This window comes from Copidosoma floridanum, unplaced genomic scaffold, assembly GCF_036245765.1.
Source record: "Copidosoma floridanum isolate Cflo_tuat_1 unplaced genomic scaffold, Cflo_Japanese_pri ptg000016l, whole genome shotgun sequence".
Classification (NCBI taxonomy): domain Eukaryota; kingdom Metazoa; phylum Arthropoda; class Insecta; order Hymenoptera; family Encyrtidae; genus Copidosoma; species Copidosoma floridanum.
The window spans coordinates 12,834,408-12,851,145 of NW_028321893.1; the positions used below are offsets into that span (position 1 = coordinate 12,834,408).

At 31.0% G+C, this 16,738-nt stretch overlaps 1 protein-coding gene across 1 annotated transcript in view; it reads right to left on the reverse strand.

Annotated features, from left to right (window-relative positions):
* Positions 1–6,533: 6,533 nt before the first annotated feature.
* LOC106639267 (protein IWS1 homolog A) overlaps positions 6,534–16,738 on the reverse strand; it is a 244,301-nt gene continuing 234,096 nt past the window's right edge. Inside the window, exon 6 of the mRNA XM_089592370.1 lies at positions 6,534–7,392. Within this exon, the coding sequence (XP_089448496.1) occupies positions 7,270–7,392 (123 nt within the window). The 3' untranslated portion in view covers positions 6,534–7,269. The remainder of the gene's footprint in view (positions 7,393–16,738) is intronic.

The window sequence follows — 16,738 nt, forward strand, 5'->3', positions numbered from 1 at the left end:
TCAAGTCATAAAAATAATAAATACTAATATTTAATTAATCAATCGAAACTTGTTGCGAAGTGCAAACCGTCACGGTTAGGTATATTTGTTTACATCCAGTCAGAGAGACGGTAGCAGACGGCGCGCTCCTGCCGCGCGTGGCCTAGCCGCCGCGGCTCGCATCGTCTCGTTCGTCGTTTAAATACGTTATAAAAACGAAAAACCCCTCCTTTTTTATTGTCGATATTTACGTAAAAATGTCTCATCTTTCGATCTAGACTATCAAAAAAATTCCAAAAGTTGAAGATCATGGAGATAAAACGTGTTTTTCAAACAAGTGCATTTTTCGAGGTTATGGGAGCAAATTTTCGAAAAACTGATGCCACCACTGGAAAGCTGAGGAAAAAATACGTAAGAATATGTTTTTAGATTATTTTTTTATCAAAGTTTTGACACCGAAACGACGAGTTAAAAACGTCGTGTTTGACGACCGTGCGGGCCGTACACCGCGGCGCTGGGACAGTTGACGTGATTCTCCCCATTTACACGCGCGCGCGAGTAAATAAATAATTATGCTCAAGTCATCGAGTAAAAAGTTGGAGTTCGATTGATTTCATTTTTATTCATTTATTGATAAGGATATTTTAAGTGGTAACTGAAATCAAACAAAAGTTTATTAATTGAACGTCACAGGTGAGATGTACGGGGCTTCTCTTCTTCACAAACATTTTCATACAGTTTGCTATTTGCAACGTTCACTATTGTGAAGCAATTTTCAAATATATCTTATAAAATTTTACTAAAATTAGCATCAAATACTTTTTATTTGAATTGTTGTATATTTTTGTTGCTTCTTTTGCAAAGTAGATTTTGACAAACGCAACATTTATCAATTTTATGTTCTGATTCTTTGATTGGTGGCTTTTCATTGACAAAACTAATTTTATTATTCTGTAAATAATGAATATGTAAGAATTTATTAGGTATTTTTTACAAAATCAATATTTTTCATTTCATGATGCTTTTTTATACTTTTATATTTAACAATTTATCGTTTGAATATCTTTGTAGTAAAAAATACGTTTGTTTATCCCCATCATCGCCGTAAAGCTATTATTTTCATAATAGTTATATATCATACACGGTTGTGTTCAAGCTATATTGTGTATTTAGATAAATGGTAATAATTAACAATACAGTACCAGCAGGGCCAAATAAAAGGAGAACCTTTAGATTTTTTGATCAAGCTTTTTTCATCCAGAACGGAATTCAATTTTTATCACTACAAATTTCTGTGTGTTACGTCCGAACTTCTAAGTAAAGGGCAGAACTCGTAGATTTGTTCTACAAACAAATAAACTTAATTTTTGTTCGTCAGGAACCAGCCGTCGGCCTAAAGGCCTTATTTTCTCTAACTTATAGTATGCTTTTCTTTTAAATCGTTGACTCGGCGTTGTGGTGTTAGGTTTCAACGAATGGTATGTGTAGAGAAGTGTTGGTATATCGTACGCCAAGCTGGCGTTGACCTACTGTTTGAATTCATCTGATGTAATAAGGTCGTAGCGTATTTCATTCGTCTCTTTATCTTACGTCCTTGTAAGGTCCTTGTCATCCGTTGTGTATTTAATTTTTCCTTGGTATATAATTTATTTATCAAAGTAAAATTAATATTTCTATCAATTAAAATTTTTAATTCTTAGAATACTTTATATAATTAAGTAATTGGAGTATTTTAATTAAGCGAAGAAATATAATTAACAACCAAGTTATGCCTTATCTGATGATTTAATAATTCAGTGATGCCAAAAATAATTAATTTTACAAATAATATAAATTATGAAGGTTCAGATTCGCGTTAACAATGTTTTAACAAGTTTTTATTTTTCTTGACTTAATTAACTTCTATGATCGCTGGTTAACCGCTGCTTGCGCGCACGCAGTCGCAAGATCTTACAAAGTTGACTACAACGATGATCTTAATCCTATACGAGAGTACTCGTGGCGATGGAAATAATTAGGCTGCTGCTTTTAACGTCGGAACCCAAGTCGACGATCTTTTTTTTCTTGTTCCTCCTTGGTTCACTTTTTAGGCGAGTTTACAGTGGCCTGGTTTACTCGAGCTTTTCTCACACAGCTTAGTCACTGAACTAAGTCTTACATTTGCTTGAAATGCACGCTTTTAACACGTAGCTTAATTATCGAACTAAGTATTACATCCGCTCAAAAGACGCAACAGAACTCACTCTTCAATCTTTATAGTTACTTAGGAGCACTTGATGAAAGAGAAACGGCGAATATTGTTATATGCGAGGAGTTTTTATACTCTTGCATTTAAAGAGGACACGTCAAGTTGGGGATCCAAACGACCAATCAGAGCTTAACCCGATTACTCTCAATTTACACAAGCATAAACGTGGTGCAATAACTATACCACGAACAATGGTAAAAATCGCTGATTTCTCGGATTTCGCTTTTCGTACAGTTGATGTTGAAACTGTGCACGACATTCACTGTGGATCATTCTCAGTAATAAATGTTGAAACTGTTGATTGTTTTCATTCTTGCAGACATTAAGTACAAATTGATTTTGTAAGATGAGCGCTATATAAGATTATTTTGATATTGCACGCGTAGTTCGAGTTTTGCGACGGCAGCTCTTTTCGAAGGAAGTAAGTTATATGTCACGAGATTGCAGAAGCAGCTATACAGCTCAATGTTTAACAATCGCTGAGCATTCGTTTTTTATAAATTTTTAACGGAGCTGTGTATTTCGAAATAATGAATATTAAGTATATGACATAGGATGTCACATGTGCAAAATCGGATTTGAACCTCAACTCACAACATCTTAAGGCAGACATGCTTCCACAGAATCATAATATGGCGTTAAGATATTAGTTTAACAATTGGTAGCGAACTTTAAAAAATGAAACGACGAACGGTTAGGTTTAAAAAAAATCTTATTTAACAAAAAAAAGTAAGAAAAAACTTTTCAATGTTACTTTAGGGTATGTTTTAAAAAATGAATGCATGAAAAAAAATACTCGTCAGGATTTTAAACATAACTCACGACAATATTAATTTCACAAAATAATAGTAAGTCGTGCTTCTTAATGCTCAACAGAGCTTTAGTCACGTTATTTCACCGATGAAAACCACTTTTTGCCCACTACCTCATGCTTCTGATAAAAGTGCTTTTTAAATATTGATTTAAATAATTTTTTAAAATGATAGTTTAGAAGAACCAAAAAAAGTTATTTAATCCAGCCAAAGATACTTTTAAATTGCAATGTATAAGACGTTTAAGAAAAAAAATAAAAAAATAACTTTAGTTAAATGTTTTTATTGTTACATAAGAAAGACGAGTCATGTATTCTACAGTTCAGTTTTTTTTTTTTTTTTCTTTTTTTTTACTAAGATGAAAACTTTGAAAAAAACTGCAAACAAAGTTTATTCAATAACACATCGATTATTGTAAAAAAAAAAAAAAAAGAAATCAACAAAGTTATTAAAGTATAGACGTGATGAGAACAAGTTCCCTAACGTGCTAAACGTAGGTAAAACAAATAGTTTAACAGTAAGAAAATTGATAACTTTTGAGACGTTTTCTCTACTTTCACCCCTTGCCCCGCAACAAGAATTTAAGAATCTCCTTCAAAACTGTAAAAGTACAAAAGCAAGAGGTATTAAGAGGAAAAAGGCTGTTTTTTCACTCAATCGAGCATAGGATAGGACACAGATAATTTTATTTGTTTATATGCAAAAAATGTTGTTCTGAAATAAATTAAGTTTTAGAGGTGAGAAACACTGTTAAGTTAAAGATATATTGTGCAACAATCGCAATTAATGGAGTTTTTTGTGATTAGCTTCAAACGTATTATAAATACAACAGTTAGACTTTTAGCAATTTAAATAATACGAGACAAGATAAATTATATTCGGTAAATAATTAATAGACAAACAAACAAATTAGTGTCAACTATTACCGAATTTCAATTTATTCTTGATTTAAAAAAAAAGTCTTACACAATTGAAACTTAGTGGGAATACGTCTTTGATGGTTCTTAATATACCATGGAATTCTCTTTAAAAAATAGTTAATTTATTAACGAGAATTAGCAGATATTTATAAGAAAAATCATTAAATGTTAGAAGATTTTTTGAAAGTTGGGATTGACAAAAACGATCAGTCAAGTGTTTTTCTTTATCGAGACCCGAAATTTTACGATGATGCTATATGCGTAGTTATTTTTTTACATAAAAACCGTTAAAATTGCACCGGAAAAGTGGCTTATTTTAAAGGTATGTTTTTTTCCAATACCCCGTAAACAACTGGATGTAGCATCATATTGCTTTTGAAGGTAAGTAGCTGGTAATTTTTCATGAATTTAAAAAAAAGCTGCTCTAGCATACGTAGAAGGAAAGATAATTTTTTTTCAAATTAATTTATCTTTTGCTAGTGGATAAACATAAGTTCTTCAAATTAAAGGTATAAAGAGTTCAATACCATCATTTAGTAAATTTATGATTGCGGTTTCAAAACTGCAGTTAGAACATATACACTCTTGTTCAAAAGCGGTGATTGTTTGAATGAAACTAGATTGTGTTATCAGACGTTCAGGGCAAGCAGTGATCCAAAAGTCGATATACGTACTTGAAATTTGTGAAGAAGAAAAAAGACTATCTTTGTTATTTCTCATTCGGTTTTCACCTTTTTTAAAAATCTGGTGTAGCGCAAGAGTGTCATATGAGCTACAATAATTTAATTAGTAAATTATTTAAACACTTCAATATTACAAGCAAACAATAAGGTTATAAGAAAAACTTTTTTGTTCTTGTTTTGCTTTTGTTATGATTTTTTGAGATTCATTTCTTTAGTATCTACCCTACCGACGGCCTTACTTCTGCCTATTTTTATTAATGAATATAACTTCACAGCGACTTTCAGGCAAAATAAAACGAATAGAAACAAAGCATATGCTTTGAAAAATTGTTTAAGTTTAAGTTTATCATAATCCGTTAAAAGTTGAGGTTGACAAAATGTAACCATATATCGTAAAAAATACATTTTAGACTGTAAATATTTCTGAGATCACAAGTTTTAACATATCTCTCTAAATTTTAAATGGAATATAATGAGTTTTTAAAATGTTTTGTCTTAAACAACGTGTCAACAGACCAGTTTTATGTTTTTTTTGTTGTTGATATTTTAAGTAATAATAGCTGTAAAGTTTTCATTTATAAAATTAAGTTGAAGTAAAATAACGAAAATGAGTGATAATGTTTAACTTAATTTAGGCTTTGATAATAAGAAGCAATAGCTCTATAGAAAATAGTAAAATAAGGAAGCAGAGAAATGAATAAAAAAGGGAGAAAAATCTAGAGATACGAATTTTAAATCAATATTAGAAACGTGTAAATAGGAAACACAAAGACTAGAAAGATACTTCATCAAAGTAGGTTTATCAGTCACAAGACAATTATTCCTGGCAATAGAAAGAAGAAGTCTAATAGGTGCAGCTGATACGACCAGAGAAAATTCAAATTTAAAGTTAAAGTTTCAAATTTAAGTTAGTGTCGGGAAAAGGAAGTTATATAAGAGTCAAAAATTTAAGGTGTTGAAGACAGAGGATACAGAAAACAAACAATAGGAAACACAAGGAAAAAGAGAGAAACCTAAGAATACAGTACCACAAACCAGAAATAAATAGCGTATCTAAGAAAATAAGGTGATTGAGAGACTAGGGGAGCAAATAGATTACCAAAGAATAAGTTCTAATAATGTGAGAGATGCAGAAGGAACCTGTAGCATAAAAGTAACCCTCCATACAAATAAGAGAGATAGATACAAAAGGGCACTAGCACTGGGAACGGAACGGGTGATGATACGGACTGTTAAAAGCACAAGAGATAAGAAACTCAGAAGATGTGAGGTGTAGGAAGGGAAGGTATATGGAGATATAGAAGACGACCTCATAAAGATGACGCTTCTTGCAGTAATAAGTTTAGGAAAATATAAATTTAATAGAGAAACTTCACAAGGCAGACAAGCAGCTAGAAAATTCAGATAGTCATAGGGAGAAACTTACAAAAAAAGTAGACTTGGTGAATGTTTAATATGAGTCAAAGAAACTAGGAAACAATTATCTATAGAATGTGGAGAAATTAATTAATGTTAGTAGTAGCAAGATTTAACATGAAACAAACGATGTAATAATGATCGAAAAAGATCAAACAACGAAAACTTATAATAGAGAAGAGTTTACAGTGCGAAAAAATCATGTACATGATCTAAATGAAACACGTTGGCTAAAAGCTTCGAGTCATTGTGAACTCTAATATTAGTCAATAAAAGAAAGAAAGCGCAGAAAAAATAGTATTATTGTTAGAGTGATACGCAATGTCCGAATAAATATTAAAGAGGAATTGAAAAAAATACTGAATTGCATATTTGATGCAAAAGCGCTAATATAAAAAAGAGCAAATAGGGAAGGGATAGTAGTATAATTAAAATCTCTAAGAATAAAATACAATAATATTTAATAAGCATGCAATAAATCTAAAGGCAATTTATTGCAGCAAAAAAATGTCATAGCAGTATTGGATACAAATAACGATCTTTAAAAATACTTATTGAAAAAAATTTTGTACAAAATATATTCAATTGAGCTAGTATAACAGATTACTTGAGTTATCCTCGAAAAACTATTTAATTTAAAGAATGTAAGAGCAGATACACAAGTTTGAAAAAATTTAAATAACTACGTGCATGTGTATGAATACTGTTTTTGGTGTAAACGAATAAGATTTCAGAGCTGATGAACAGTATTATTTAATTTTACAAGAAATCAAGTACAAATGAAAAGTGTCGAAAGGCTTGTTTTTGCACTCCTTTTTTTTTAATAGAAAGAAATCTAATAAAAACATTGCTTTAGCTGAAAAAATCAATTTTTAATTGGTGTAAAACTAAAAAAAAGTTGCACTATAATGAGGACAACAAAAATCAGTCATATAAATAATACGAGAGGGTAAAAAATTTAATCACTAACGTACATAAGAAGATAATATAGTACCATTATTGTTACGCTTCATTACCGAAGATATATTTAGATATTTTTATGTCTTTGTCAAAACCTAAATTTGATTTGTTGTAAAACGTATACTACAGTCTTCCAATTTGCTTGTAACATTAGTAACTTTTTAACTATTTGTTATAGAATATGCAAAAAATGAGCAAATCAGTACATTAATAATACAACAGCTGACTGATGTTGAATCAGTAGGCTTAAATTATAGCGACATTTTACGCCCTTCAATAGATATATCTACTGCTCTGCGTGCTGATCTCATTCTCTTGCTGTCTAAAAAATTTTTCATATGTCGTTCGAATCGGTTCATTTGCTTCTTGGATACCTGTAAATAATAATAATTATTATTATGTGTTTTAACCTAAGAATTACATAATTATTTCATTTTATTAAAAAAATATAAGACATGCTATGAACTAAGATGCCAAACATATCTTTCGGCCCTCCCTACCTTTAAGGGTTTTACGTGTAAAAGTTAAAAAAAAAAAAATTTCCATGGGACGTAATCCATAATATGTGTCTCAAGTGTTCTAATCCTTTCAATTAATGGATTCCGTAAATAAAAAGTAAACGTAACTGTTTAAGATCAGACTTATCCTTACGAAAATTTCAACAAGTAAATACAGGCAAACTCACACAAGTACCCAGTAAATAACAGCTAATATGTATTAAATATACACAAAAAGCTATCGGTTTTCACATGTATTGCAGTTATGCTTACATAACGCAGATCATCAAAAATACTTACTGTAAGTGCTTATATCTGAAGCATATGTACATTTACAAGTTTCATTCAAGAATTGCTGGAACAGTTTTTTGCAACTTTAAAGTATCATTTGTGATTTTTTAAATGTACATAGAATAAAAGTTTGATTTCAACTGCTTTCGTTATTATTTAACATATAATACGTGTTATCAATGAATCGCTAAACAAATCTCCCTAAATTGCCTTTTATCCTCAAAAACTGTAATATCAATAGTCAAATTTCTATAAAATTCTATTGAGTAGTAAACTAGTATCTGATTTATGACAAAGTAAAAAAGCTTATGGCGCGTGATAAATCTGCATAATAAACTCCTTGAAATAGACAGAACCTGTAACAGTAAAGAAGACAGGTGTACAATAGCTCTGATTGGCTTTTTCTATTGCATGGAGTCTGTTTCACAGCTCTATTACGCTCAATGGGATTGAAGTCTCAATGACCATGGGTGAGCGAAGACAGAGATTAGTAGGGAGATTGCTGACTGCAGTGCTACGGAGTGTGCCCACTTTTTTTCACGGATTCGAGCACCCTGTCATCCTTGCCAAGCGCCGAACCAAGGCGCATATTTTTTTTTGTTTGAGGAGCACGGGAGGGGTAAGCACCCAGGAGAAGAGTGGATTCGCGTAAAAATGTCCATATAGGTGCATAGTACAGCTTTAATTACTAATTTATTAATTTTACACATCATTACTGCTGTGAACTGTAGGTCAAGCTGTGGAGGATGAACAAATGTGACTTCGAAAGATTATCCTCGTATCCTTCGGATAGCTAAGATCAATAAGGCTTATGCCGATTCGTGGATCGTTTGCAATCTAGGCTTCGAGTTCTCATTATGGCATATTTTTTTTTTTTTTTAATTTAATTTATAATTTGTTTTAATTTCTTTTATTTATCTTTCGTTTAACAATTTATGTGTCGTCAAAATTTTTTTTCGGATACATCAAAATAAATATTGTTACTTTAATACTTCTTGTTAGCAAGGCCATTCCGTAATTTTATATAACTAAAAAAACATTTAAGGATTTAAACATAATTTGTGCATTTTGAATCTCCTAATTATGAACATCCTATTTATGACAGAAAAAAGCCGGAGGTAAAATAAAACCCGTACTTTTAGTACGATTACATCAAATATTATTTCTACCAGTATAGTACAACTTACATCCAATTATACGTAAATATTTATCCATATACATATATTATATATTTTGGCTTATACTTACATGACTTATTAATACCTTATGGTTATTAAATTGACAAAATTTGCACTACATACATGTTCAAACTGTAAAGCAGATTCTTTAGTCTGTATAAATAGTGCGTCTTTAAGATTAAAGTCTTACAGACACTGAATAAAGCTTTTTTTTATTCAATGCATACAAGTTTTAACCACTTGTAACTCGGAGTATGGACTGAAAAAAAGTCATATTATGTATAAACAGTTGACATTTTTAACTACAATAAATTGTTATTGTAATGTTACAGAAATAGTTACCAAAATCTTTTTACAGCGCTTAAATCATATTCAGTTAACAAAAATTTTTTTTCTCTTTATTGAAGGTGACACTGTATACATATTTTTATGGATGAATTCCTATAAAAAATGTTACAACTTTAAAATTTGAATCCTACTTTTAATCCTCGCAATTGGTTCATCAATTTTAAATTTTATACAACACACAATGTTCTACATAACTTTATCTGATTGTTTGTAGCTGGAAAGATAGACCACAAAAAGCACCTTTAGCCATACAACACTGGTTGCTTTTATTAAAAAGCTCACGGAACTCACACGACGAGAAGCTTAACTTTGAAATCTTTAAAATGCTTTTTAATAGTTCTATTTAATAATTTTCGAGAATTATAGCTTAATTAATTTATTATAAAATAGTAAGCACATTAATACAGGAAACTAGTTTAAATACTTCATGATTTTAAGAAAATCATGGAAAACTAGAATAAATAATTAGTTGACTTTTTAAGAAAACTGTAAATTTTTTAAAGATTTTGCACTACAAATGTATTTATTGGTACTATTTTAAGCCTTAATGGAAACTCTTGCGAGCAAAAATAGACCCAGACTCGTTTGCTTTATTATAATCCTCATTCAAGGTAATTAATAATTTTTTTTAAATAAAATACTACGGTATTTTGAAAAATATTATGTCTCAGGATCTTGCCAAATAATTTTAATTACTTATTTATCGAACTGTTTCCTTCATAATCATTCTTCTAGCAGCCTAAAATTAAATAGTAGTATAACACCTTTTTAAAGATTTGCAAACAATTTTAAAATTTTTACAAAACTTATTTGTATATTATTTATTAAATTTTTTATCTGATTAAAATTTCAGCTTTAAGTTAATAGCAGTAAACAGGCGCTGATAATAGTACTTTAATTTAGACTCTTGCCTTCAGCTTTTTTCAGTCGTAAATAGGATGTTCATTATTTCTTAGAAGATTCAAAATATATGAATCATGTTTAAATCCTTTAAAGTTATTTTGGTATTATAAAATTATGGAATGGTCTTGCTTACAAGAAGTATTAAAGTAACAATATTTATTTTGATGTATCCGAAAAAAATGTTGGCAACACATATATATTTTTAAATAAAGGATGAATAAAAGAAATGAAAACAAATTATAAATTAAATTTAAAAAAGAAAAAAAAAAAAAATGCCATAATGAGAATTCAAAGCCTAGATAGCAAACAATCCGCGAATCGGCATAAGCCTTTTTCATCTTAGCTATCCGAAGGACACGAAGATAATCTTCCGAAGTCACATATGTTCATAGATATCCTCCAGAGCTTGACCTACAGTTCACAGCAGTTATGATGTGTAAAATTAATAAATAAGTGATTAAAGCTGTACTGACAACCTTAAAAAATAGTTAAAACTGTATATTTTTGAAAAACATTAATGGATTACAGAATATTAAAAGTACGGGAGAATTAAAAAATAATCTATTAAAATCAAAAGTCTATGCATATAATTATCAGCATTTATTTTCACGATTAAATTAAATGAGATTGATAGATAACATTGAAGCAAAAGCGAGTGCAAGTCAGTTAAATATATGTAGCATATACTCGGTTGCAGTCAAAAGAGAAAAACTCGTGTCGTCACTTGCTTTGGCTGTAAGCTCAGCTATACAGCTATATAGCCGACATTTTCACTCCTCTCCTCGTAGGCGCACATTCAGTATACCCCTTTCACGCGTCTCCAAACTATGTGCCTATATGGACATTTTTACGCGAATCCACTCTTCTCCTAGGTGCTTACCCCTCCCGTGCTCCTCAAACAAAAAAAAATATGCACCTTGGTTCGGCGCTTGGCCAGGACGACGGGGCGCTCGAACCAGTGGAAAAAAGTTGGCACACTCCGTAGCACTGCAGTCAGCAATCTCCCTACTAATCTCTGGCGAAGATGACAGTAATAGACTAAGAGCTGAGGCCTGAGGGTGGTAAAAAATTTAAACCAGCCCCACTCCCACCAAAATTTGGAAAATTGATAATTCGTCGAAGATCCACAATGTTTTTGTTATATTTGAGATATACATCGGTAATATCGTTTTAGCCTCGAATACAATTTGAAAGTTTCTGAATGATGAACAAGAACTTAAAGAGTTAAATAAAGTTAGTGACTAAATAACAAAAGGATTAAAAAAAAAGTTTACTAACGTCACATAATGTACTTGGAATTTTGTGTCACATTTGAGGTGAAACCACTACCTTGAGCGTGATTACTTGATTGAACAAGTTATCTATTTTTACGCAAGTTCTCACTCAAAACAGTATAAGTTGAGATGCGATTAATTGAATTTATCGACATTTCCCATCTAATACGATATTACCAAGGTAACTCGACTTTTTCAGTTAAAACTATCGTCAAGTAGTTCAAGTTTGGCTTTGCTCCTTGAAAATTATTACAGAATTTACAGTCAAATTTCTACAAAATTGTACTTTACTTTTTTTTTCTCTTTGTATTAATTATGGCCTTAAGATAAGGAAATGAAAACTTTAACTGAGTACGGTGTTTTTAATCAAATGGTAGTATCTTTTATAATGGTATTAGCCGGGTAAAACAGTTAAAACTTGACCGCTATTCCTGTATTCTCATTGAATGACAAAAATTTAAAAAAAAAAAAAAAAAAAAAAAAAAACAACTCAGTCGGTATTTAAAGACTCTAGTTAATGGGAGATAAACATTTAGCCCAGTTGGCTATCGCCAAACAAAATATGGTATGATATAAAAATCGTGCAAAGTGACTACAACAACATCTGCACTCCCAGCATTAACAGTCATTAAGGTACCAGCCGTACTAAACTGAGGCATCCTCAAATCCTGTCTTAAGGAGAGCCAGAGAAAGGCCGTTCAGAAGTGTAAGTGGAGAGATAAAGGACTAAGAGTGCCACATTTTTTATTAGGTCAAAATAAAGAAAAAATATAAAGAGTCATACCACATTTTTAAGGTGCAGCTCAAACTTTATCCTAAATATTAAAGGAGACGTGTAGGAGACCCTTACTTATTTCCGAGTATATAATCAATAAAACATTGTCCAATAATAATTTTACCAAAAGTATGTGTTGACATAAACACATGTAGATATCGTACAAGTATCTCATACAACTAGTGATATGATAAAAGTAGAACAAAATAAATGTTAGACAAATAGTGTCTTTACCAAAAAATGGACTAATGAGTGAAATTGTTAATCGATCAATGAAATCAGAGTTGTTCATTCCACAGCTGCCCTATTGGAGTAGAATCACCGTTAAGTCTCGATGCGTACCTTACTCTTTTAACGTGGATATGCTACTGCTTAAGGCAGTCACATCATATCAGCCTCGAATCCATCGGCCTGCTAACAGCTGACCTTATCTACGCGAACTGCAGCTAGTCGACCGTCTGGATTCACCATCTAGTGAGCCGATTGAACTGCTACTAGATACTGCAGAGTATGCCCACATCCTACGCATAGGTCTTCGTCATCTATGGCTTCCACATGCACTTTCCGCTCAGCAGACTACCGTCGGTTGGATTTTGTCCAGGACGAACATGCTATATAATCTCTCATCAAACTTTGTTGGAACTCAATAAAACGACGGGTGGTATATTTACGGTAATCATAAACTTTAACTTCCTATCTACATTTTTACCTTTTCTTTTTCCATAACTCATTAAATTTAACAGTTCAACGTCCTAGAATTCTGATAGCTGTAACTTTGCCTTATTATTTAAAATGATCACTTACCAATTTAGTAAATTTCACTTGATATTCATACATACTTTAATCTCAGACCTTACATTTTTTTATCTTAGCTTATCTCTTTATAATACTGTGAAGTTTAACGTTCGATCCAGTATAAATATTAGAACGGTGATTTAAGTTGTGGTTTTTATGGCTTGACAGCTTGGTCTCGAACCTTATTCGAATATCGATGCACGCAATCAGACTCCTGTAGCTGTGTAACACGATTTTATTTAAATAGCTGTGTCATTGAATACATTATGTCAATCACTAAATTTTATGATTGCGTCTCCAACTAATGACAAATAGTAACAAAGATGGAAAATCATGTTATGTTTTAATCGTCTGTCATCTTATTTATCTCCTTGATCTAATTATCTCCTAAATTTTGTCCCCAAATATGGGCTTGATAAATAATTTAAAAAAGTATGTAAGTATAAGTATACACATACTAATGGGCCTTTATCCACTAGCGCACTTCGCGCACAAATCTACTACTACCAGATAATGATTAAATAAAAAATTGTTGTATTTGAATAACAATACCTTCATCGTATCATACGATTTTAGCATTTCCATGAAAAATGAAACAAACTAAACTTTAACATTTAGAACTTACAGGTGAAACGAAACTTGCTTTGTTTACAATTTCAAATGATAGTTTCAATGTAATAAATTAATTTTTGTTACTTATTTGTATACATGATTTCTGAACTTTTATCATGTTTTTCTCTTTTATATGGATATTACAATTTTCAACTAACTGTCTTGTTCATGCTTGAAATATTCAGCAATTTTCTTCATTATGTTGTGTTTTCAATGAATGGTTGAAATTTAGGTTTCCGTAAAAATATTGAGCATTTTGCGTAAATTATTTCGTACACACTTACAGCATTGCTTAAATTAAATAAAAACCTTGCATAAAATATAATACAAATATAATACTTCAATATTTTGTAAAATAATATTTTTAATGATACACTAAAAATTCGTTTTCAACATTTGTAAAAAAAATAAATAAAAATTATCTTTCTTAACAACCATAAATTTTTTTTTTCAAATTTAAATGACATTGAGTACAACGAGAAAAATCATTCAAAAGTTGGAGGATATGTAACAGTATTATTTACGAAACCTTTCAATAACATGGTATTGCGGTGGGCATAGTAGGAATAAATTCTCAATATAGTATGTATGGCATGAATCTTGATCCAGAGGACGCCAGAATCTGCTAGTCCTGACGAATGTATTTGCATATCTGTAAAAATTTTATTATTCTGTTCATACGTAGCTATTTCTATCACATCTATAGACATAGTCACGAAATCACAATGTGAACAGGCAACAGTCTGAATGAAAGGTATCACACATGACACACAAACGCAGAGGCTCAAGGATATATTAATGCATCTATAAATCAAGACTAGCTGGTTCTGGCGCTACGCGCCATCTGGATGTAACTTTACACTATACATTGCTTATTGGATGATATTTTTAAAGACGCTAGTGCCATAATGTTATTTTTTATTCAAAAAAATTTACATATGCAATGAAAGTTGGAAAGTTATAAAAAAAATTTCGTGACAGATTTTGATATAAATAACGAAAATCATAAACTTCTTCCTATGAATAAAACTTTTGAACCAAGATATAAATTTTCTAACTTATTTCATGCATCAATACTAAAACTAGATGCTTTACAGTAACATAAGAACACTAAAAAATGATATTTTATAAATAAGTTTTCTATATAACGTTTGTTTACTAAACTAGTGACTAAAAAAGTATTTTATAACTATATCCAATTAAAATGACAAATCTTAAATCATACACTGCCCTGGATGATTGAACAAAATTTTTTTATATTAAACATAAGCTTATTATTTTACTTTTCAAGAAAAAAAAAATTATTTATGGCTTGGACTGGCATTGCATCCGTTAAACTTCCAAAAAGTGTGACTAGCTATAGAAATTTTTGTTAACCTTTAGATTTAAAGAATAGTGAAATCTTTTTATAATAACCAGAATCAGAAGAAAAAAAAATATGTAGTGGACTTAATCATATTTGACAAGGCCAGTATTATTTTGCAAGAACCTCTGGAGATAATAAACAAGACCTTTTATGATCTATATAATATGAAAATTTTCTTTGGAAACAAATTTATACTTTAAAAGGTACTATTTTATTGAACACTCTTCGTTCTAAAAAGAAGTAATCGAAACGTGATGATAAAAGAAACTATTATATTTGCTTCAATACCAAACACTAAAATTAATTATTATAAACTGAAGATAGTAAAACAAAAACTTTCCAGAAAATTAAAAAAACTAAGCATATTTGCAGAATAATGTTTGATCAAAATTCTTTATAAATTAACAGCGTTATACTTACGACTTATAATCATCATATTCATTTCTTAAACTACCTAAAGTTCTTCTAATGCTGTCAAATTTTAGTAATTGAAAAAAAAAGAATTAACTGGTAAACTTTGAAATTTTTTTTTTTTAACTAATAGTTAAAGTAAACTATGGATGTGTATGAAATTTTTCTCTTTTACAAATACAGTTTCTTTGTTACATCGGAACAACATATTCTTTGGGTCTAAGCTTGCGCTTAATAACCCAGGATGTACATAAGGTACGTAGATAAGTCATGGGTCTAAGCAACCATGAAGAGCTCGTGGCAAAGTATTCTAAACTTGAAGTCGTTGCTGCCCTTACCAATCGAAGCGAAGGAGCATAAATACCTTTGAGTGGGGGTGAAAGGTTTTTAACTGTTCAGAGTGGCTTAAAGTTTAACACTGTCATGATGAGAAGTGGTGCACACTCAAAAATTATATTTAACAACTCGCGACGCATCTAGAGTTCCCCATTACTGTAACGGACATAAGTAGGTCTTAGATGCCAATACGTGCACTTTAAGTATAAAGAGAAGAGGTGGAGAAAATATCTCGAAAATATCCGCGGTGTATACTATAGTGTTTAGGAAGAAAATAAAGTATGTTTAGATTTGCGATCAAGAGGCTTTCACTACCGTCTCGAGTAGTGGCGTATGCTCTAGAGTTTATGTCCACGTCCGTAACAAGGAAAAGGAAAAGCTAGAAAGTTAAAATTGCATAAACAAATTTACTTTTACTTGAAATTTTACGGCCGTATAAGAGAGGAACTAGCAGTACATTCTGTTTAGGGCAAAATAAAACTCACTCGTGAAAGACTGTGAGGTAGCTGAGACGGACTGTATCTAGCAGGTCAGCCGTCCTTAAATTAATATTGGCCTTTTTCAGAGTCTCCAAGCCCTTTTATTAGGAGTAGCAGGTCGCGGTAGCAGGAAAAGCTTACCAGGAGAGAACTTTAAGGAAAAGACAATAGCCGATGATCTAATTAGCTACAGCTGCTCTAGTTTAGCCACTAAAAAATTGACACTTCCCATATCATAGGCTTGCTCTCCTACAAGCGTCAAAGGGAGGGAAGATCATTGAGTTACTTATGCTCTGCTTTTCTCTTCTACATTCAGATTTTACGTAGTTTCAGCAGGAAATCAATATTTACATTAAACTAAAATAATATTAATCGTTATTGATACTAGACATTGTTTGTTTATGACATTAAGTCTATTGCAAAAAGAAAGATAAAAATCACTTGATATTTCGGTT